The following is a 22,521-nucleotide window of genomic DNA, read 5'->3' on the forward strand; positions in this document are numbered from 1 at the left end:
AAAAATTGCAAGCGCATATATTCTTTACTAGCTCTTTGGTCGGACCTCTCCAATTTGTTTTAAGATATTGTCAAACGAAAGAACCCGGCAACTGAATGTCAACATGCAGAAGATAGTTTTGCGAGAAACATTTTCCCTTGGTTTTTTTTATTATTATTTATATTAAATAATGTTTACCTGTGCTATGCAAATGATATACAAATGTGAGCAATAACATTAAAAATTTGTCAAATAATTTAAATCTATTTTTTTACATATTTAGATTTTGGTTACATATTTCAGTAGTGAAAATAATAAAGCGTACATCATCATCATAGTATCACAGCTCGAGGTGAACAATTGCTTTTTTGACCACCTTTTTGCTTAATCAAAATATCGACTTGGTATCACTGATTATATGTCAAAAGTGAAGTCACGAAAATTTACAATGGGCGTTTAACAGTGATAAAACAAATATTTTCACGTTATATTTGCATAAAAAGCTTGAATACGAAAATATTTTCAATATAATACTATATACGTTACACAGTGGTGTAAGTTGAAAAAGTAATATGATATTAGTAATGAGGGACGAATGGATTCATTGTTTCCATAAACCCTAAAAGAATTTCTCTACGCAATACAATTGCTGTTTGTCTGCCTACATACATATCCCACATATCGCCCACCACCCAACGCCAATATTCGTTTTCATACTGCCTGCGGACATTAAAAAAATTTGTAATTCACAGTACAAAATTTTGTGGTCAGTGATAGTAATTGTGAGCAACTGCACCAATTAAGCTTAATTAAATGCAATTGTAGTGATACTTGTGTGTTTGTCTTGGGGCTCGTAAAGGCGTTGAGGCATTGCACTTCTTAGATGTATTACTTATACATTTTATTTATGTATATAGCAGAGTATTGTAGTGATGCAAGTTAAAGAAACGCAAGCCAAATTTTTGTGCTCCACCACTATAAAAATATGCATAAGTAAAATATTTTTATTTTCAAAAATAAAAAAAATATTAGTAATGGAACAATAAATAAAATGAATTTATTTTTGATAGGATAAAACGTATAATATCTTCAAATAAACGGTGTAAATCTACAAATCGCATCGCAATGCCACCATTGAAGACCTATTCACCGCACAACGAATTCAATGCAAACTGTCACAATGGCAATAGTACGACCACTGGTGGTGATGGTGAAGGTAACAGCTCGACAGCAACGGCAATTGCAACATCAACCACAAGTGATATATGTGGCGCTGTGAGTAATGCTGGTGCACAACAACGCGCTAATCTGCCTTGCTACAGTAACGCACAGTTTCCCTTCAAAGTGTTGGCCAATTTAAATCAGTTGCGAACAGAATCTCGTTTTTGTGATGTGGAAATTGTAGCTGGCGGCATTACATTCAATGCTCATCGTGCTGTATTGAGTGCAGCCAGCGCCTACTTTGAGGCAATGTTTCGGCCTGAGCTTGGTTTGAATGAAGTGAACCAAAAATCTGTTGTATTACATACCATAGATGGAGAAATCTTAAGTATTCTGCTAAATTTCATATACACGGGGCGCTGTGAAATTACCCAGGTTTGTACACTAATTTGTATATTTTTGTAATATGTTTTTTTTTTTTTTTTTAATCTGTACGCTTATGACCAAGAGCTCTGTTAATATCCCATTGTTTTTTCACGAATCCTTTCAAACTATTTTATTATATATCTACAAATTATATTTGAATTGAAATTTTACGCCATAATGCAAAAAAGTGCATGAAATATTGTTGTTGTTATGGCATAAAAAATTCACCATTTTGAGCGAATGCTGCTGAAATGAAAACCCTTATCCGGTAATAAATCCGTGCCGTTTCGGTAACATAATATAGAAGCCACTGTCGTGGAAACCGCATCCTTTTTTTCTTTTATTGTGCAATTTTTAGTATTCTGTGTAATTTTTACTAATAAAACATTTTAATAATATTGTTGATATTGAATTGCTACCTTCCAGTCGAATGTGCAAGAGCTCCTAGCTGCTGCTGACATGCTTCAGTTACCGGAAGTGGTAGATGGTTGCTGTGATTTTCTATGCCGCGAATTGCATGCCACCAATGCATTGGGAATTCTACGCTTCGCAGAAGCTCATAATTGTGAAACATTAAAGAAAAGCGCTTTGAATTATGTGCACTCCAATTTTCCGGCGGTAAGTTTATTTTATATACACATATGTATTTACACATATTTACTTAGAATTACAATTATTTTTGTATGTATGTGCATACGTAAGGTGGGAAAAAAATTAATTATAAATATGAAATTGAAAACTTTGAAAAAAAAACGGTAATATTGTTATTTGGTATATTCAAAGACTTGCACTGCTTTAAATGTAAGTCAATATAAAAAACACCAACCATTTTATTAAGTCATCAAAATATTGCTATTAAAATAATTGACCAATAAGAAAAAAGTGTAATCTAAAAATTATATGTACATAAAAAAAATCTTATTACCGCTGTCATTGTTTCCGGCCGGGTTCGAACCGGCGACCTTGTGCGTGTGAAGCACACGTGATAACCACTACACTACGGAAACTGTTACAAAATATCTGATATGTTGCGCATTTCAATTGAAATGTGTTAAAAGTATACAGCTATGGTCAAACGTTTAGCGCACTTAAAAAGAGTTCAATATAATGCTCGATTAAATGATATGAAACCAAATTAAATCCAGTTTTTTTAACTAAATATATTTAACACTTTATTATAAGACAAAATAACTTAAAGTAGACCGTTTTCCCTAGTAAAGATATGACATATAGAAGTAATTCTTATTTGATCATAGTGGGATTTGGACAAAGACTTAGCGCAGTTTTGATTTCTGCAAAAAATATTAAATATTTGTAAGAATTGGGAAAACATTGTTGACTATTATTATTTACCATATCAATATTTGGTAGAATAGCCATTATTCTGTATAACTGCTTCACACCTGCGTGGTAAACTCTCTATTAACTTTTGGCACCTGTCCAAAGGAATAGAGTTCCATGCTTCCTGTACACCTTCCCAAAGTTCATCGATATTTTTAAATTTTTTTTGTCCAACCATCGTCTTCACATCATTCCACAAGTTTTTGATTGGATTTAAATCCGGACTTTGTGCTAGTCAATCGAGCTGGGTAATATTTTCCTGCGAAAGCCAGTTTTTGACCACTCCCGCAGTATGTTTGGGATCGTTGTCGTGCATAAATATCCAATTTACTGGCATAAACTCGAAGAATATGGCTCCATATTATTTCTAAGTATATTCAAATACATATGCTTTTCCATATTTCTTTCTATCTTGACCAGCGGCCCAACCCCGCCCCACGAAAAAGACCCCCAAACTTTTAAATTCCCACCGCCATGTTTCACCGTCTTTTTTGTGTACCGTGGATTGGTTTCCTGATTTTTTTCACGATGTACATACGTTTTTCCATCAGGACCGATGCGGTTTATTTTAGTTTCATCCGTAAAAAGTACTCGTTTCCAAAACTCTGTCTTTTTCGAAGAGGTGCCTACGCGCGAATGATAAACGCAAATATTTTATTTTCATTCAGACGCCTTCGCACGAGCTTACTGAACACAACTAAGCCTAATTCTGCCCTTACTTCAGCCGCTATCGTTCGTGAAGACATAAAAGGATTCGATCGACTTTTCCTTACAATTATTTGATCCTCACGGGGGGAAGTTTTACGTGGCGGAGCTTTACGAATTTGTTTTTGTTTTAATACAATAACATCCAACTTGACATCTCTGAACAATGCACTATTCTGGAAATCTTCACTTGATTGGTCCCCATTTGGTAAAGGTTCCATATTATTTTTCTTTGTTCAACTGAACATTACTTTCCTCTAGCCATTTTAGCAAAAATTTAAATAATAGTCGTTATTAATTAAATATTTACCACAAAAAATAGTTATTTGCCGAACCGATCGCATGTAAGAGAAAAACACGTGTAAGTGCGCTAAATAGTTGTCCAACGTAATTGAGACAGAACTCAAGAAAAAATAAGCAATAACAAATACGAAAGAATTATAACGGTTATTTTTTGGGCATTTGAAGAGACCCATAAATAACTCTTATCATGCTGAAAACAAAATTAGGAAAATTTGCACTCTCTTAGAAGTAACTGCATTATTTATCAGTATAATATAAAGTGCGCTAAATGTCTGACCATAGCTGTATATACATATGTATATGTAATTGGTGCTTACACTCCTTTTGGGTGTTTGGACGAGCTCCTACTCCAATTTATAGCGTACGTCTTGATGTTCAACAAATGGAGGCACCTATAATTTTAAACCGACTAGTAAGGCAAATGGTTTTTTATGAGGAGTTTTTTATGGCAGAAATATTAGAGAAAACTTTTTCTATCATTTAGTGCAAATGTATTGCAATTCCTAATTTTCATATGAAATATTTACATATCCGCATTTTCACCACAGGTCCACCCCAGACAAAATATTAAAAGTTAATAATATTACATTATTTTAGCATATTTTCATAGGGAAAGAATGAAATTACATATCGGCATTTTCACCACAGGTCCACCCCAGACAAAATATTAAAAGTTAATAATATTACATTATTTTAGCATATTTTCATAGGGAAACAATGAAATTGAATGCAGAACATTTTAATGTATGCATGTACATCTGTATTCATAATCCATTTTGAAATATACCAATGCAAAGTCATGCAAGCGCAACTTGAATATTCATGATGCAAAGAATAATGAGATGGCGCCCATCGTGGTCCCGTTACTTTGCGCTCAGCGAATTTGACAACTAGTTACGTGATTTTAGCTCCAGTATGGCCAGATTACCATTTTCGTAACTTGATTTAGCATTTTTTTTTTGTTATTTTTATTATTTTTTGTCTCGGAGTTTCTTCATGACATTTTTCTAGCTGTTCTAATTAAAATGTCATGTTTATAATTTTGTAAAATATACATTTTTTAATAATTATTTAAATAATTCACTCAGTTTTATTTAGCTTTACTTTTTTTTAACATCTGGTGGCATTGCCCGCGATTGCCGGTGTTGTTGGTGTTCTTCTGCTTTCGGCAGTCAAATCTCTCTCTCGCTACTGCAGAGTTGCCTAGCTTTGGATATAAAAACGCACTAAATGCCCATTTAAAGAAAATAAAACACGAAATTTTTATTGTGTTAAGTAAGAACTTTGTATGCGTGACAAATTGTCTGTAGAATGTGCGTTTTTTTTAAATAAATGTGTTATGCTTATGTACAATTTAATTTATGAGTTTTTTTTGTTAAGCGAAATTCTTTTGTTAAGGAAACGACTTTTTTGCTATATTTGAAGTTATGTAACTAGATAAGGTACTCTTTTTGTAAAAATGTCAGTATGGTTTCTTTAGTATTTTCTGGTATTTTGTTGGTTATTTTTACTATGAATACACCTCTTGATGCTCTATGTCTCACTAAGGATTGATGACCGGAAGAAACGATTACACCTCTATGGTTTCAATTCGCATTCAATAAATTCAAAGGCTTTTTAAAATGTGTAAAAAGGTTTTCAATCTTAAGAAGAGTTGAGAGAGGGGCATTTAATATTTTTGCATAGCCTTAAATGGAGCCAAAAATTAAATTTGCACTTTCAAATTATCAAATTTTATAAGAGTAAAAAACTTTTCATTAGCTTAGTGCTTCTTCTCAGAGTGGCCTTTTTTAAACTTCTTTTGTATAATAATACAGTTTTTTTTCAACTTAAAGTTTCGGTAGCCTTAAATTAAAAACAAAAAGAAACAAACACCAAACTTAAAAATTGTCGCATTTTCGGTATAAAAAAGCACTAAATTTATTGCGAAGAGCAAATGGTTGGCAATACTGCACAACTCTGCAAACGTGACTTCACGTACGCTCTGATGGGCGCAATCTTCTTTCTATAGCGCCCTTTACACGATCACACTGTGTGACAAACATGGTGTGATGAGAAAAAAAATTGCTTTCGTTTAAACGGTCACACATGTTGTCATACTTAATTTCTCTGTTATTTGTGAACGAAGCAACATGGCACGCGCATTGGTTGCAGCACTTGTATTTGACATTTTAGAAGAAGACGAAATAGAACAAAAAAAAAGCAAAAAAGACAGAGAAAAACTTGGGTAAAGGAATGGCGATCAAGAAGACCACTTTTTTCACATATAAGTTTATTAAAGGAACTTGAACAGTCCAGCCCGGCGGACTACAAAAATTTTCTCCGAATGGATCCTTCTGTATATAAGGAACTTTTGGAAAAAGTAACACCTTATATAGAAAAACAAAACACTCTTATGCGAGACGCAATTTCGCCTGATGAACGTCTCTCTGTAACATTGAGGTATTTGGCAACTGGAGAGAGCTATGAAAGTTTGAAATTCCAGTCGTATATTTCAACTGCAAGTTTAAGCAACATAATTATTGAGACATGTGAAGCGTTGATTAAAGTTCTTAAAGATTTTATTTCAGTAAGTATATTGCATGAAAACTGACATAACAAAAATAAAATATTTCTTGAAATCATTAAAAAATAAAAATAAAAGTTTGCTTAAGAATATTCAGAGTCGTTTAGCAAGTCCGAAAATGTCCGATATTCTGTGTTGTTTCCGTATTGTTGAGTATTTATGGTTTCCTGTGGTTGTATATTAATGCTGGAAATTTGTTGATATTGCTGTGGCTGAACTGTGCTATGAAATCTGGTGTACTGAACTTGAGATGCAGGAGTAGATATCAATTGCGTTGGACTCGGAAGTGGGGGAGAAATAATGTATTCCGGACGATTTTGCACTGTACTTGCAACAAAACATGTGGACGAGTTGTCGCTATAAAAAAAAGGTGTTGATGCACGATTTTGCATTGTTCGCTTATCAAAACATGTGGACGAGTTGTCGCTAGAAGAAAGAGGTCTTGATGAACATCTTGTGTTTGGTACGTTGAACAATTGATGGGAGTTTTCGTTCAACTGACCCAAAGCTCCTTGGTACAACACCTCCATAATTGTTTTATTCGCAAATAATTGTTGAGTAGGGTCAAGTTTCCTGAACAGGACTTCCCAAGTCGAACTGAAGGTACTCGCATCGTCATTTGGCCGCGTCGAATCTTCTAAAGCTTTGACTGCTTTCTTAAGCAACTCTTCTTTTTCTTTTTTACCAAATTCTGTTTTGGCTTTTTTTGCGGCAGGTGCATTCTAAAAATAATAAATAAAAATAAAAACTATTATCTTTTCAGTTACCGAAAAGTGAAGAAGAATGGAAAACGATAGCTTCTGAATTTTATGAACTGTGGAATTTCCCGAATTGCCTTGGCGCTGTCGATGGAAAACATGTAAACATTACGAAACCACCGCACTCTGGAGCATACTATTTCAACTATAAGAAGACTTACAGTATTGTTTTGATGGCCATAGTCAATGCAAAATATCAATTTATAATGGTTGAAGCTGGAGCAAACGGAAGAGTGTCTGATGGTGGTGTTTTGGGAAATACGACATTTTCGGCTATGTATAATGACGGAAAATTGAAAATACCTCCCCCAACAAAGCCGCCTGGTTTTGAAAAGGAGCTGCCGTTTGTTTTTGTAGCAGATGACGCTTTTGCACAAAATGAACATTTTATAAAACCCTATAGCCAAAGTGGTCTAACTCAGCATCAACAACAATATAACTATCGTCTGTCACGGGCAAGAAGGGTGGTTGAAAACGCGTTTGGAATTATATCTTCCAGATTCAGAATACTGCTGACTACAATACATTTATCTCCCGAAAAGGCATCAAAAATTGTTTTAGCAATTTGCTATTTACATAACTTTTTAAGCACAAAAAGTACTGAATCTTATCTTCGAATGATAAATGATATAGGTGAAAGGTCGGAACCTGCTTTGATGCAAATAGAAAAAACCAAAAATCGGAATAGTACTACCAACGCCAAGGAAATTCGAAACTCATTTTGTGAATACTTTAATGGTGTCGGATCAATGTAATATAATTTCAAATTTCTTTTTATAAATAAAAATATATGCATAAATAAATAAAAATGTCCTGTTCTTTTTACTTACGTCTTCGAAAGTAGTGTCCTCATGTTCTTCATTTTCTATTGATGACAAACCAGTCCTCTGTGTTTCTTGTTCTTCCAAGAATGATAGATCATCAAAGTACCACAAAGATGACACATATACGTCATCAACTCCTGCTCCAGATTTCTCACTTTGCTTTAATTTTTTTAGTTCGCGTCGATAACATGAGCGAATTGAGTTTATTTTATATTTCAAACTTTCCACAGTTGCTTTTGGATCTATCTCCTTATATTTTTCCAGAAGTGTTTCATAGGCAGCATTCTTTTTTATTTTATTTTTATATTCTTCACTTTTAATTTTCCAGATTTCTGGATAGCTTCGATATACTTCGAAGAACTCCTTCCAAATTTCCTTGTTTGCCCGCGATGCCATTACTCTCCAATTTTTGCTTATCGACTGAAAAAATACACTACGTGCATGATGCAAGCGTTTACACTATCACACATGTGTGTCACACTATCTTGTTTTCTAAAATTTTAGAAAACTATCACACATGTGTGACACACACGAATTTCTTATGTTTACACGCTCACACTTCTCATCACACCGCAAATGTTTGTCACACAGTGTGATCGTGTAAAGGGCGCTTATCATTCTTGTTGAATATTTATATTGCACGTTTTGTTTTGACAAACTCTTTTAAAGAGAGCCGTTATGCTCTCTAAAATCTTTCTGAGGATCTAAAGAGTAAAAAAATGCATAAGAAACTATGCGATTGTAAATAACTGTAAGTATATTTCGTAGTCCCGTGCGACATTGAAAAACAAAAATTGTATCACTGCGTCGGGAGTACATGCAGAAAGGTCGTCAAATATTGAGTATAAGCAGAGATTTTTTATACAATTAAAATAAAAGTAGCTTTGCTGAAAAATAAGAAGATTTGGGATCTTGTTATTTATATACATAAAGTAGGTCGCTGATAACATCGTAAGTGTGAAATTTAAAAATGTGAAAATTATTTTAGACTTCAGGGCTCGAAAATTTAGGGTATTTTCAGGATATTTTTTTGCAATAAAAAAATTAAGAAGGTATTTAATTTATTTAATTTAAGTTTAATTTTTTTTATTTTAATGATTTTAAAAATGGCGCTGAAGTTGACCCTCCCGAAAAATTGGACTGGACAGTGTGTCCTATTTGGCTCTTATATTTATCTGAAGCACAAAAACCAAAACAATTATTAATCAGAACGACTGTAACTATGTCCCGGACTAGAATAAAAAAAAAATTAAAAAAAATGGCGCGGTTTTTAATTTGACACTCTAACAATCGGGTTTTTTCAGTTTTTTAATCAAAAAAGTAATTGAAATAATAATATGATTCTAGCACGGGCGGTAGCCATTGATGTTTTTGAACATATTAAAATTTCAGACGATTCGGCTAAATAGTTTTTTGTTTTTTTTTTTTTTGACATTACCAGGAAGAAAAAGTAGTTTTGAGATAATTAAGTTTAAAGTTTTAAGAGTGGCCGCGTGAAAAATCTAACTCTACCTGCTAAAACGGCTGGAGAATCGAAAATACTAGGAATATCCTTTCGAAAATTTGACAGTATATTCTTAAAAGCCTTTCGAAATATAAAACAAAATAGATTTTTTGAAAATTCTAGGACCCCTTAATTCAAGGTGAGTAAAAACGGCGATGAAAAAAATAAAGAAATTTACAAAAGTTCAAACCAATTTAAAAACAATAAATTACATACTTTATTTATTTATTCGTTTAATAATCTAAAAAAAATAAAAAATAAGGAAAAAGTTCAAAATGCTGGCCAAAAGTGGAAAGCGCTGACCGAGGGAAATATTGAAATGATTGAAAAGAAAATACAGTATAAGTACATACGTAAAATACAAAGTCGGGAGATACTCGCAGAAATGCGAAATACAAAACAAATAAGCCTTGCAAATGCAAGCAAACGTTGGCAAAGTGAAAGCTTTGCAGAAAAATTGAAAAGTACTTGAAGTTTTGTTTGAAAAATATAAGCAGCCCATGTAAACGAAACAATAATACTAATCCTGATACTATTTTTATTTAAATTTTTTCTTTTTCATTATATTTTATACCACACAATCCATATTTTTGTTACGTTTGCTGTTATTATATGAAAATAAATACTTTTAAAAATACTTTAGAAAAAAAATTTTACTAAGCTTATTTATATATAATTATATAAAAAGAGCAAACAAAACATATGGGCATTTTCACGGTAACGGACGCGACATTTGTACGCTTTTAAGTGCGTCAAAAACAATGAAGACAAAGTAAAAGTTTATATATATTGATATTGTTTTAAAGGGGTGACGGAGTGCTAGATTTTAATATATACGGAAAAGATCTTTTACAAATAAGTACGTAGTTATAAGCAATTATAAAGTGATACGGACGCGACAAAAAATAGAAGTTTTTTTGAGGCGCATTCAGAAATATACAAAATTCAGCAAATTAAGGATTTTTATATATATAATATATATGTTAATAAATGCGAACAGGTGACTGTTATTCGTAGGTTTATGAAATATGATAATTTTCTCTTCGTTTTTTTTTAATTGAGTATAGAAGAAATACGGACGCGACAAAATTTTCCATGAGCTAGGAAATAGAATTTTTTTCATTATAACACTTCAATTTTATTGAAAATAAAAACTCAAGTAATATTACAGTAAAAACGACTTAAAAAATTAAGAAGAAAGTTATTAGTTTTTAGGATGGTCTATTTTAATTATTTTCTTTAATGAATAGGCCGTCCGAGCAACTTCAATACATTTACTGTCGAAATATGAAAACCAATGCATACTTTTAACTACTTTGATATTTGGAACATTTTGCCATAACTCTGACAGTTGATTAGAAAAACAATCAATTTGTGTTCCAGAGATATACAAAATTTTAACTCCATCAATGTTGTTCTTAGCACATTCATAGAAGCATAAGGCATCACCAAGAATGCTATTTCTTGCTTTTACGATTTGCCAGACTTTTCGTTTAACTACGGCACCTATTCCGTCTACAGCACCTTTGCCATGTGAAGTGGCGAAAAAATTCCACTCTAAGATTCTTCTTTCATTTTCTCTCTATATTTCGTTGTTAGTGCTTTTCTTGTTTTTTTTGCCGTTTTTGCCATCTATAAAATTGTAATCTTGTGCAATCTCTACGACTTTATTTAAAATTTAAGGTTCGCGGTAACGGACGCGACGAATTTCAAAAACCAATAAATTTTATTAATCGTTTTTGTCGAGAATCAATGGCTACTTTTCTTAAGTGAAATAAGTTATTTGCTTAAGGTCTGAAAGCAATTTATACTTCAACACTTTTTGTACTAATGAGAACAATAAATGCTATTTTTCGGTAACGGACGCGACATACGAATATAAGCAGAAGTAATCAAAAAAAAACCACCGTTATTCGATCTCCACTAAGTCTCTCTGCTTGTTAAACATTATGTTACTATCAGTAGAAGATTTTTAAATTATAAAAACATCATAGTATTGCTTTGAATGACGGAATATTACAAGGAAAAAAGTTGGTATATTTGGTCAAAAGAGTTACAATAGATTTTTGAAAATTTGGATATTCGTTGTATATTTCGGCTCAAAATGAAAAGAAAAGAAAAATTATTTTATATTTATAAAGTAAACACATTTGAGATTTATTATTCATCAATAAAAAGTTTTCAGGAACAGTTTGAGTTTTGCACTCGTGGTTGACCTTTTTGTGAAAAAGCCCATATAATTATAAAAGAGAACATAAATATCATGATGACAAAGATGACACGTGCGACATGCCCCATGTGACAGTGGTTAAAATTTAATTTAAAAAAGTATAAATAATTTTGGGTAAAATTAAAACCATTTTTAAGAGAAATCAATGCGCAACATTCTAATATAAAAATAAATAAATAAGTAATTGGCGCGCACACTTCTGCAAGGTGTTTGGCCGAGCTCCTCCTCCTATTTGTGGCGTTCGTCTTGATGTTGTTCCACAAATGGAGGGACCTGCAGTTTTCAGCCGTCTCCGAATGGCAAATGGTTTTTTATGAGGAGCTTTTCCTGGGAGAATTTCTAATTATTCTAATGTTAGCCACATTGAAATATTGCCTCAGGTTCACTTACATCACCATTTTAATTCTTGGCCGCGAAGACCACTTCTGTTTTTCCCCCGCGCGAATTCCTTTTTTTTTTTGTTTTTGTAGTTAACTTGAAACTCGAAATTATCGAAAAATTGCTTCAAATCGACTTTAGCACCAATTATAGGACTAATTAAGAGCTATAAGTTAAGCCGATTGAATAAAAGTAAAAAACTTTTCGTAATGTCTTTTCAATTTGAATGTGTGCTTTGGTCACGTGCAACGTGGTGGAAATTACCCTATCTATGGTACAATATTTTAGAGGCTAAAACTTAATATCGTATTTTTATATTGATAATTTTTTTTATGTCATTAATTATTTTTCTAAAAATGGGCTATTTTTTATATACACAATTTTTCTAAATCTAAAGCCTGTGTAGACATCTCTGAAATTTTGCTCTTATAAGAGATATCTCTGCCATCCCAATTAAAGAAAAAAATTATGATGATGTAAAAGTTATCCTGAATTATTTATCCTCTATTTCGTCACAGATAACACTTGAAGACGAGTTCTTAGACACACCACAAACTCTGCTCGCTCAGCTGCTCACTTCTGAGCAGCTGCGTGTCGATTCCGAATCTCAAGTTTTCCAAGCAGCTCTACGATGGATAAAGCATGATGTCACCCAACGTCGCTGTTATGTCTTCGACACTCTGTCGCATGTGCGGCTAGCACTTGTGCCCGTAAAAGTTATCGATCAAGCGTTGAAAGACTGCCGTGATATGTCGGTTAAAATTGCCTTACGTTCTATTTGTCGCGACATAGCCTCGAAGCGTGGCCAATTGGTGCCACTGCGCGTATGTCCACGTCAACAAGCTAAGAAGAATATATATATTATTGGTGGGTCAAGACGTGAATCACAACGTGACTGGACACCATCCGATTGTATTTTCGAAACGGTGGCCAAATTCGATATATTTCGACGTGAGTGGTCAGAAACGGCACCAATGGAAATCGGTCGCATTCTACCTGGTGTAGCAGCGTTAAATGGGAAAATCTACGTCATTGGTGGTGAGCGCGGTTCACAAATCCTAGCTAATGGTGAAGTGTATGATCCACAAACCGATGTATGGACGCCTATTGCGCCAATGATTGTGCCTCGTTGTGAATTTGGTTTGTGCACTTTCGGTGGTACATTGCTGGCGGTGGGTGGTTGGTTAGGTGACGATATAGGCGGTTCCATTGAATGTTACGATCCCGAAAAAGATGCATGGCATAAGCTGGGCGATTTGCCAGAACCACGTTTCAGCATGGGAGTGGTCAGTTTTGAAGGACTTATTTATATTGTAGGCGGCTGCACAACTTCAAGTCGTCATTTGCCAGATTTAATTAGGTGAGTTCATATGGCATATGTACAGTTGTTTGTATCTCAAATAATTTAAAAAAAAAATTTTATTTCTAAATTCACAAATGAAAAATGAAAAATGCTATAAAAGTGTACGAAATACGATTTTTCAATGCGTTACTTGAATTTATTAAGTTATTTTTTTTCTCTGAACACAGTTTCAATCCAATAACTCAAGATTGGCAACCGATGGCACGCATGCGCACAGCTCGCTGTCAAATGGGTGTTGCTATACTCAATCGTTATCTTTATGTTGTGGGCGGCAACAGTAGTTCACAGGATGTACTGAGCACCGTTGAGCGTTACAGCTTCGATGAGAACAAATGGGAGAGCGTATGCTCGATGTCAGTGCCACGCGCTATTCCAGCTGTAGCAGCAGCTGATGGCTTACTCTATGTTGCTGGTGGTGATCAGGTGTGTAATTTTAGTAAAGTAATTCACGCACATATGTGCATACGTTTTACACAAAGCACTTTTGCAACTATTTTTCGTTTCCTATATCAGCCTTGTGAGGATAATTTCTATCGGGCCCATATCACCATCAACGCCGTGGAAGCGTACGACCCGTTGACTGATACATGGAAGAATTGCCCCGATCTGCCTGTTGGCCGCTCAGAGGCTGGTGCTGTCGTTGTTTAACGCCGGTTCATGCATATCTCCGTGATGCTTTTGGGCAACAGCAACTGCATTCGTTTTGTTTTGTGTTTATATTATGAATTGTTTTACAAAGCGTAAACTATAAATTTAACTATACATTCATATACATAGTAGATAGGCTTTCATGTTTCCCGAATTTATTGAACAATTTTTATACTATATTTGCATACACATTAAATTAAATTATGTAAGTCTTTGCATTATGTAAGAAAGATGTATTCCTGCCCTTTTATATTTAAAAAAGTTATTTTTACACACAAGTACACATAGTGCGCTAAGCAACTTGAATACCAAAAAAAAAAAAACGTGCAAACGCTTTGCGACAAATTAATCCTTTATCACTTGACGCGCAATCAACAGAATTAGTAAAATCCAGCGCGCAAAATTGAAAAAGCCATAATTTATTTAATTATCTGCATATTCCTACTTCTGGTAGAACTTTTAAATTGCAAGACTGTTAAGAAGCTTTTTAAGTTTGTGACTATGCAAAACTAAAAAAAAAGTATCATGAAATGAAGTTTGCTTTAAGGCTTCCATTTAAAAACGTTAACGTTAAAATCAAAATCAAAACTAATAGATAAATAAAATTTGTCCTGGCATGTAAACTAAAATTGAAATTAAATGTAACATAAAAAACAGTGAGATTTCCTTCAGCCGCTAATAAATTTAACTAAATACAACTTGTAAGTGTAGTATCTCAATTTATGTAGTAACTATGTGTAAATCAAAATTAACTGTGAATATGTTGTAGCACTCTATTGTATTTAAAAAAGTAAACTTTCCCTCATAAGGATACTGAAAAGTGATTGTGGCATGTTCAAAAACTATGTTCTAGGTAAAACAAAGCGTCATCATCTAATTTATATTACACGATTTCTCGCATTGACCAGCAAACAACTTAACTAACTTTAAACGATTCAATAATTCTTCCAATCTCCCCAGTAAATTTAAAAGGCTTTACCGCCATAAAATTTTTAAATAAAAGATAATAATGATTACACACATAATTGTTCCATTTGTTTCATTATTTTTTGTTGCCAAAACCAAATATGGTATTGTGTGCGCTAGTTTTTTGATGCCTTTTTAAGCAAACTAAAATATTGCGCTATTGAATCTCTAAGACTTTATTTGTATTTATTTTTGTGTTCCGTTGAACATTATTATTACACATGTTGACAGTTATTTATAAAAAACTTACGAAACTAATATATAACAAATAGAAATTATTGCCACGGAAAATGTTATAACAAATATATTAACTTAAACAATATACATAAATAAGTATTAAAATTATCACTAATTGTAAGAAAAAAGTAAATAAATAAAATTACAATAGAAATGATTATAAAATGTGGAATCAACATTGTGTTTCTTCTGTTGTGGCTCTTGTCGTTTCTGCGAGCAATCCAAGTAAACTCCAATGACCCGATTTACACGAGGAGACATCTGGAAGGGAGACACTGGAAATTCTCTTTTGATGTTTCATTCGCATACACACGGGCAAAAATGTTTCCGCGACATTTTGGCATTTAATACTTTAGAATCGTCTGGTTCGGATGTATTCTAGCACGCGCTTACATGTAAAGCAGAGAGCGTTCGACAACAGTTTCTTAAATATATGGATGAAAAATGCAAACTGGTTAAATAATAAATAATTTGTTGTTTTTTTTATTGAAATATATTTATAAATTCTTATACTTGAATAAAAAAAATTAAATTAAAAATACTTCATATGTAAATAATTAACTTAAAATTAACTTGAGTATCTAGAAATGCAGGGAAAAATTAGAAATCAACATAAACATGTCCCATAACTATTTTAAATTATACCTAATTTACTAGCAAAAATAATCGTGCATTTCCCAAGCAGCGTTCGGATGTTTGTCATCGTTGTTATCTTCCGTTTGTATGAAAACCAACACATAACTTAGAACTTTCTTCCACAAAAGAAGAAAACGAATGAAGCAACTGTCAAAAATTGCTTTAAGATAAGAAATACGAATAAGAAGAGCAAAGCGTGTCGCCGAGTACGGGAGACAAAATCCCTTCTCTCTTCCCCGACCGTCCTTCGCCCCCGAACAAAATGTTTCCCTTCCAGATGTCTCCTCGTGTAAATCGGGTAAATGCACGCTTTTGTGGTTGTTCATGTTGCTGTTGTAGCAGCATGAACATTCCCCATACATACATGGGCCGACATAACTATGAATACCCCTTGAGGAAATATTTTGTTATGGAAATAAGTCCGTAAGCTGCTCCTCGAATTTAAAATTGTACACATTATTTTTCTAAATGTGAGCTAGCAAACCAGCGCCGTTAAAAATGTGCCGTTACCTTTTCACATGGCAGAACAATTTTCACTAATTGCGTCTCAGTTGCTTTTCGAATTCGACAAAAGTGTGCATACCACTAAAATATCCGCGTGTGTTGTCCTTCGTTTTAAATATTTCCCAAATTCGTAGTGAAAAGGTAATGGAAACAATCTTTTGGTGTTTAAATTACCTTGTATTTTACAACAAATATACTTTTAGCATATTGTAATGCCTAAGTCGAAGGAAATAAGCATTGATTTAAGATAACTAATTGTTCAGGACCACAAAAATGGAATAGTGTATGGCAAAATTGCTAAAAAATATAATAGATGCAAGTCAACAATCCAGAGAGTTATAAAAAGGTCCAAAAAAAAATGGCGGCTTTGCGAGCCAATTCTCGCGATGGCACGCAAATAGTAAGGAAAATTAAGAAATACCCGACAACTTCGGCAAGGCTTATTAAAGAAAGTCTTTAAATTAATGTAAGCGAGCGAACAATTCAGCGGAGAATTCGTGAAGCGGGGTTTTCTAGTCGTTACAAGATCAGGAAACCTTTCATCAGCAATAAAAACATGAAAGCGCGACTAGCATTTGCCAAAAAGTACTTCAATGTGCCATTGAGTTTCTGGGAGAGGGTTATATGGAGCGATGAGAGTAAGTTTGAGTTTAAAAATACAAAAAGAAGAAAAAAAAGTGTGGCGAAAAAGTAATGAGAGGCTCCATTCAAAGTGCGTGCAAAGCACAATTAAGTTTGGCGGGGGAAGTGTGCTTATCTGGGGCTGTGTCCTATAGCGGTATATCAGATCTGGTACATATTGAAGGAAAAATGACTGGGGAGTCCTACGCCAATATACTAAGCAAGCATTCCTAGAGCCCTCGGCACGAAGAATGGGTATTGGACACAATTTCATCTATCAACAAGACAACGACCCCAAACATACCAGTCGCGTAGCAAAGGAATACTTTAGACAAAACTCAATAGAGCTTTTAGAATGGCCCGCTCAAAGCCCCGACTTAAATCCTATCGAGCACTTATGGCAATATTTAGACGAAAAAAGCGATCGATCAAGTTGCCGCTCAAAGAAATCAGAATTTTTTCAGAAACTGCAAGAGACCTGGAAAAAAATACCTGAAGAGCTTCTTAAGAGATTAGTTCACAGTATGCCACGCTGCCTTTTGGCTGTAATTAACGCAAAAGGGTCAGTCAAGGGTACGCAAATTTTGTCGCTACAAGTTTCTGGGCATTTATAAAAAAAATATGAAAACAATATTTTGTTTTTGGAATTGAAATATTTTGATTTGTGTTTTTATAATGTTACTATATTATAAATAAGTTAATAAGTTAATCGAAATTTGAATGATATAATAGAAAAAAATATTTGAAGTTTGAATTTTCCCTTAGGTAGGGTATGAATAGTTATGCCGTCTCTGTATATGGGGAATGCTGCTGAAGGGACAGTCCATGGCCGGATATAAATTCGGGTCATTCCGGTTACGTAGAACCGACTGTTGTGGGATACAATACCAATACACCTGCTCCTAGAATGCAGCGCTATAGTCCAGAGAAGTGGGAGACATATTGGCCAACTGCAGCCAGAAGAAAGGCACATACGCTCAACCCAACCCAGCTCTATCCTGAGTTTAATAAGCGAACTGGATCTGGATGAGGTACTGTGATGAGGAGAGGGCACAAAAGACCATGAGGTCCAAGTGCAAACTTCATAAAGAATCTTCTGCAGAATGTCAAAATGAGAAATAAATGGAACTGCGGCTAATGTACGCTAAATTACTTTACCTATGCCTGCGAGAGTTAAAAAAAAAAAAAAAAAATTTTGTTTGCATTAAAAAATTTGTTGTGCCTTCTATGTTTCCGGCCGGGTTCGAACCGGCGACCTTGTGCGTGTGAAGCACACGTGATAACCACTACACTACGGAAACGTTAAACGCTGCCCCGTCAAACTATACATATCACGTTTACTATTTTACCTAGCTACAAACAAAATATAAATACTATATATTTCAGAACTCTCTCCCAGGTCTCGCACCACTTGCGTCATTGCAATTTACCGAACCACAGAGTGGTTTGTATTTTGGTAAATTAATTTGTAGCAACCTACCGCACCCTGTGCTTTTTCATCTGATCAACGCAATGAACGTTAATTTCCTTTGTTATTTGTTTTCAAATAACACAAAAATAAATAAAATTTAAATTAATTGAATCAATTTAAATGCGCCCTTATCTTTTCGATAAAGGCTTGAACAAGTAGAGAAAAAGTAAGGCTTAACCAAGTTGTCCTGAAAAATGAGTGAGCGTCCCCCCAATCTCAAAGTTGTGGCCGCTAAACTGTCTATTACTACCATAAATTCTAATAAAACCCTCTTCCGCTTCAATAAGTATTTATTTTGTAATATATTTGACAAATCAAAAAAAACTCTTTATACACAACGAAATATAAAATTTGCTTTCACGACAAGAACATCTGTGTTCTTGCTTGCATTCGGCAATATTTCGACTCGGCGTGAATTTAACATATTTCTATTATAGCTAACGAATTGCGCTTCCAGGTAGCTTCCTCAATTTTAATTTTCTATCGATTTATGGATGTAACCTTTTAAAAACGATCCTCGAACAGGACGAAAAAAGGCCATACCAGGCTGCCCAACTAAAGGTTTTAAAAAAGGTGTCCAACGGAGGGTTAACAATTATCATAGTGTAGATGTTAAAGTGGAACAGATAATTAGTGCAATTTTTGGACTGGTTTGATTCAGGTTCAAGCCCTGCGGTGTCATAATTGTCTTCTCCTTGAACAATTTTTCATACTTTATGCCATAATTCCATACTTTAATTAGAATTAATTTAATTTAGTAAGCTCTCTTCTGCATAAAATAATTCATACTTAATATGAATTGATTTATATTTAACATTTGCGCCTGCTCATTTCATCAACATTCTCCGCCTGAAGTTTCTCTGGTGATACCAACGTTCTCTGTTATTAACATGTACATATGGCACAGAATGTTAATGGAATGAGAAGGCGCAAATGTTACTGTTAAGAATTATTAGTATTGAGATATACAGACATTCTCTGTATATACTAAACATTCTCTGATATTGTCCTAGTAATGAAAACAATCTTGTACGTTCTTCGCCCACATATATATTTGACAGTTTTTTTATTTGGCCACCTAGATTTTAAACAAATAACTTATTATATAAATCAATTTACTCAGATAGCTTATAAATTCCTGAAGAATAGTTTATGCAGTAAAATGTTAAAAAAAACTTTAAATTACCGAGTTATTTTTTTGCCTAATTTAACCATCCAATTGTTGTAGAAAAACATTAAACGCATTCCGCATATACTCACTACCCAATTGTGGGTTAGCTTTCAGCGTTTCCCGCAATGCGTAACGACAACTCTTCAAATCATATGGGCTTTTGAATTTTTCTTCACTACGCAACAAACCGAGTTGCATCAATACATAATTCAACACACGTCGCTCTTGCTTCGTATTTACAGCATAATCCGCTGTTTCTGCGTAAAGTGCTTTAGCCAAGTCAAGTGCAGTCGCCGATGATTGGGAGAGATGTGCACACTTTAGTGTGGTAAAAATTAGTAACAACAGACGATTGTCGCCCGAGAATTGCTACATGTAGAGATTAATTGAAAATATTTATAGATAAGATAAGTGACATAAAACATGTTTGAGGTGTTAATATGTACCTCTATAATATCCTTGAGAGAGCTTAATTTATCACTCTCCTGCAACGATTCGAATGCTTCTATGGTACATGGTGTTTGACTCAAACAAAATGACTTGATTGTGAGCGGCTTTACTGGTGTATTTGTATCGCCGAAATGAACGTTTTTAGCAGAAATAAACGATTCATTTGGATTTAAAAGCTAAAAGAAAAAAAGATTAAAATTTTACCAACAACAGAAAAAAAAATTAGCTTACATTTGTTGTGAATGTAGGCGAAGTTATGTACGCTTCATCACCTTCTTCATCAGCATCTTCGTCTGGATATTCTTCATCTTCATCAACTTCCTCAGTAGTATCCTAAATTATTTTTTTAACGCCGATCAGCTAAATTCATTAATTTATTAGATGAAATTCGCACTTACATCATCATCCTCATCGTCTTCATCATCATCGTCATCATCATCCGCTTCTTCATCTTCATCGTCCTCACCCTCAGATTGATCTTCGTCAAAACTCCCCAATGCACCTGGATTAGCAGACAACTCCATAATCTCTTTTATACGTTCACGACCCTCATAACCAAACTGAAATATTAATGTGTACGCATAAGTATTTATTTAATATTGAGAATAATTGTAAGTTTAAAAGCGTAAAAAAACTTACTTGATTGCCGTCCAAGTTAAGAGTCTTTAAATTAGGTTTATTTTGTAAGGCTTCGACTAACACAACACCTCCATTAGCGCCGATTTCATTGAAGCCTAAGTCCACAACCTCCAGTTGAGAATGATTTTCAGCCAGTGCTTCTGCAAAGTGATATGCACCATGATTTTTGAGCAGGCAATCACCGAAATTAATTTCCTGCAACCTAAAATATAAATAAAAGCAAAAACCCCATGTGCATAGTTTGCCAAAATGTATCGTTCTTAATTATTTTGTTCACTTACAAAGGAGTAGAGGCAAAAGCTTCTGCTAGAGCAGCAGCACCTTTCTCGGTCACCGTATTGTCATTTAGATTCAGAATTCGTAAATTATGATTTTCTTCAAAACCAGCCGCTAACGCGGCAATGCCTACATGATATATGGAATTTTGTGGCATCGCTATTTCTACCAATGTTTTGAGTGTTGAGAATATTTTCGCAATAGCTTTGGCACCATCGTTTTCCAAGCGATTACGACCGGCTATGAAAACTTTCAATTGGAGTGGTGTGCCGGCTGCAACACTACTTTTATGGCAGTCTAATATGGCCTTTGAGAGCATTTTACCCCCACCAATGCCCAAGCCACAGTTATTCAAACGCAATTCTTGCAGTGAATAGACAACCGGTGAGCGTAACAAATCCTCAAGACCAACCATGCCATTTGGACCTAAAGCATTATCACTTAAGTCCAAAACTGTTAATTTTGCTCCCGCTGTCATCAATCCATTGCCCAAGTGCTTTAATGACAATGGTGTCTCTGTCTTCAGTCGTCTTGAAAACATATTATACCACCACGCTTTACGAAACTCTGGATGTTTTTCGAGCCCTTTGCCGATGGCAGCCGCCGCATCGATACCCAACGTATTACCACCTAACTTAAGGTAGTGCACAACTTTTGTTGTTTCCAAAGCCTTAACAATATCAGCGACTGTGAAGAAAGTATTAGCATCTTCTACAGCAATGCGTGTTACTGTACTTACCATCCTCTGCCGTATCCCAGGTTAATTGTTTGTCTTCGAATGAAAGTCCTTCTTCCTTTATGTCATCCACTGCTTGCACAATTGCACCGAGATCAAAATTGGCCATTATTGATTATTATTTAATTGTTTTGAGAAGATGTCTTCGAAACATGAAACAGCTTGCGAATTTAAATTATTTGTTAGTTCGTTTCTGAATAACCTACAAAACAAGCCGCTACTTCGCCGCCTTGCAGCTGTCAAAATATATTACACAGGGTGATTCTTTAGAAAACGAAATGGAAAGTGGGTTTGATAGGTACTCTTCTGTTTACAAGAGGAATTAACTAATTTGTATTTTAATGTATGGTGCATTCAAATAAAAATGTGCTATGTATTCTAGAAATACACCATTTAAATTCTTAAAAATGAACTATATTTTTTATGTATTTAAATATAAAAAAGTAAGGAAGAGTTATAAACTGTATGGACCGAGCTTTATGTACCCGCGCATATTTTAATAAAATTTAATTTGGCATGACTGTTGATTTTTGGCATCAAACAATCTTATAAACAATGATAGCTAAATCTTGTAACATCAGACGAACGGTAAACGATTTAGTCTAAACCAAGGTACAGGTAGTTGCTC

General features: G+C 34.2%; 4 protein-coding genes and 2 non-coding genes across 7 annotated transcripts; 2 read left to right on the forward strand and 4 right to left on the reverse strand.

Moving 5' to 3' along the window:
* Positions 1-405: 405 nt before the first annotated feature.
* On the forward strand, positions 406-15,211 carry LOC128863025 (actin-binding protein IPP). 2 transcript variants are annotated; one of them, XM_054101917.1, is made up of 6 exons: positions 406-533; positions 1,050-1,575; positions 1,993-2,184; positions 12,694-13,535; positions 13,706-13,961; positions 14,052-15,211. In XM_054101917.1, exons 2-6 carry the CDS (start codon positions 1,105-1,107, stop codon positions 14,184-14,186), a joined length of 1,896 nt encoding a protein of 631 aa, XP_053957892.1. In that variant the 5' UTR covers positions 406-533; positions 1,050-1,104; the 3' UTR covers positions 14,187-15,211. The 2 variants fall into 2 exon arrangements, with proteins under 2 accessions (XP_053957892.1, XP_053957893.1); XM_054101918.1 differs by lacking the exon at positions 406-533 and adding an exon at positions 558-745.
* On the reverse strand, positions 2,501-2,573 carry Trnav-cac (transfer RNA valine (anticodon CAC)). The gene has a single exon. It is a non-coding gene; the product is annotated as a tRNA-Val (tRNA).
* LOC128863027 (putative nuclease HARBI1) lies at positions 5,934-8,042 on the forward strand. Its single transcript, XM_054101920.1, has 3 exons — positions 5,934-6,142; positions 6,197-6,484; positions 7,245-8,042. The coding sequence occupies exons 2-3, from the start codon at positions 6,242-6,244 to the stop codon at positions 7,992-7,994; spliced, it is 993 nt and encodes a 330-aa protein (XP_053957895.1). The 5' UTR covers positions 5,934-6,142; positions 6,197-6,241; the 3' UTR covers positions 7,995-8,042.
* On the reverse strand, positions 6,452-8,638 carry LOC128863026 (uncharacterized). The gene is made up of 2 exons (XM_054101919.1): positions 8,070-8,638; positions 6,452-7,203 (listed from the first exon to the last, which is right to left on the reverse strand). Exons 1-2 carry the CDS (start codon positions 8,457-8,459, stop codon positions 6,565-6,567), a joined length of 1,029 nt encoding a protein of 342 aa, XP_053957894.1. The 5' UTR covers positions 8,460-8,638; the 3' UTR covers positions 6,452-6,564.
* Positions 15,212-18,378: 3,167 nt separating the features above from the next.
* Trnav-cac (transfer RNA valine (anticodon CAC)) lies at positions 18,379-18,451 on the reverse strand. Its single transcript has one exon. It is a non-coding gene; the product is annotated as a tRNA-Val (tRNA).
* A 1,221-nt stretch (positions 18,452-19,672) lies between these two features.
* LOC128862744 (ran GTPase-activating protein) lies at positions 19,673-22,134 on the reverse strand. Its single transcript, XM_054101449.1, has 7 exons — positions 21,897-22,134; positions 21,163-21,844; positions 20,882-21,083; positions 20,641-20,802; positions 20,474-20,575; positions 20,239-20,418; positions 19,673-20,161 (listed from the first exon to the last, which is right to left on the reverse strand). The coding sequence occupies exons 1-7, from the start codon at positions 22,000-22,002 to the stop codon at positions 19,829-19,831; spliced, it is 1,767 nt and encodes a 588-aa protein (XP_053957424.1). The 5' UTR covers positions 22,003-22,134; the 3' UTR covers positions 19,673-19,828.
* Between the last annotated feature and the right edge of the window lie 387 nt (positions 22,135-22,521).

Source organism: Anastrepha ludens, chromosome 5 (assembly GCF_028408465.1).
Source record: "Anastrepha ludens isolate Willacy chromosome 5, idAnaLude1.1, whole genome shotgun sequence".
Classification (NCBI taxonomy): domain Eukaryota; kingdom Metazoa; phylum Arthropoda; class Insecta; order Diptera; family Tephritidae; genus Anastrepha; species Anastrepha ludens.

What these genes read in the sequence shown, in the direction of transcription:
- LOC128862744 (XM_054101449.1), bottom strand. Translation starts at nt 22,002, where the DNA reads ATGGCCAATTTTGATCTCGGTGCAATTGTGCAAGCAGTGGATGACATA. An exon ending in GCTTTTGCCTCTACTCCTTT is followed by an intron (nt 21,084 to 21,162) that starts GTAAGTGAACAA and finishes TTTATATTTTAG; the next exon opens with GTTGCAGGAAATTAATTTCG. An exon ending in TTAACTTGGACGGCAATCAA is followed by an intron (nt 20,803 to 20,881) that starts GTAAGTTTTTTT and finishes TTAATATTTCAG; the next exon opens with TTTGGTTATGAGGGTCGTGA.
- LOC128863027 (XM_054101920.1), top strand. Translation starts at nt 6,242, where the DNA reads ATGGATCCTTCTGTATATAAGGAACTTTTGGAAAAAGTAACACCTTAT. An exon ending in TTCTTAAAGATTTTATTTCA is followed by an intron (nt 6,485 to 7,244) that starts GTAAGTATATTG and finishes TTATCTTTTCAG; the next exon opens with TTACCGAAAAGTGAAGAAGA.
- LOC128863026 (XM_054101919.1), bottom strand. Translation starts at nt 8,459, where the DNA reads ATGGCATCGCGGGCAAACAAGGAAATTTGGAAGGAGTTCTTCGAAGTA. An exon ending in AGGACACTACTTTCGAAGAC is followed by an intron (nt 7,204 to 8,069) that starts GTAAGTAAAAAG and finishes TATTATTTTTAG; the next exon opens with AATGCACCTGCCGCAAAAAA.
- LOC128863025 (XM_054101917.1), top strand. Translation starts at nt 1,105, where the DNA reads ATGCCACCATTGAAGACCTATTCACCGCACAACGAATTCAATGCAAAC. An exon ending in TGCACTCCAATTTTCCGGCG is followed by an intron (nt 2,185 to 12,693) that starts GTAAGTTTATTT and finishes ATTTCGTCACAG; the next exon opens with ATAACACTTGAAGACGAGTT. An exon ending in CATTTGCCAGATTTAATTAG is followed by an intron (nt 13,536 to 13,705) that starts GTGAGTTCATAT and finishes CTCTGAACACAG; the next exon opens with TTTCAATCCAATAACTCAAG.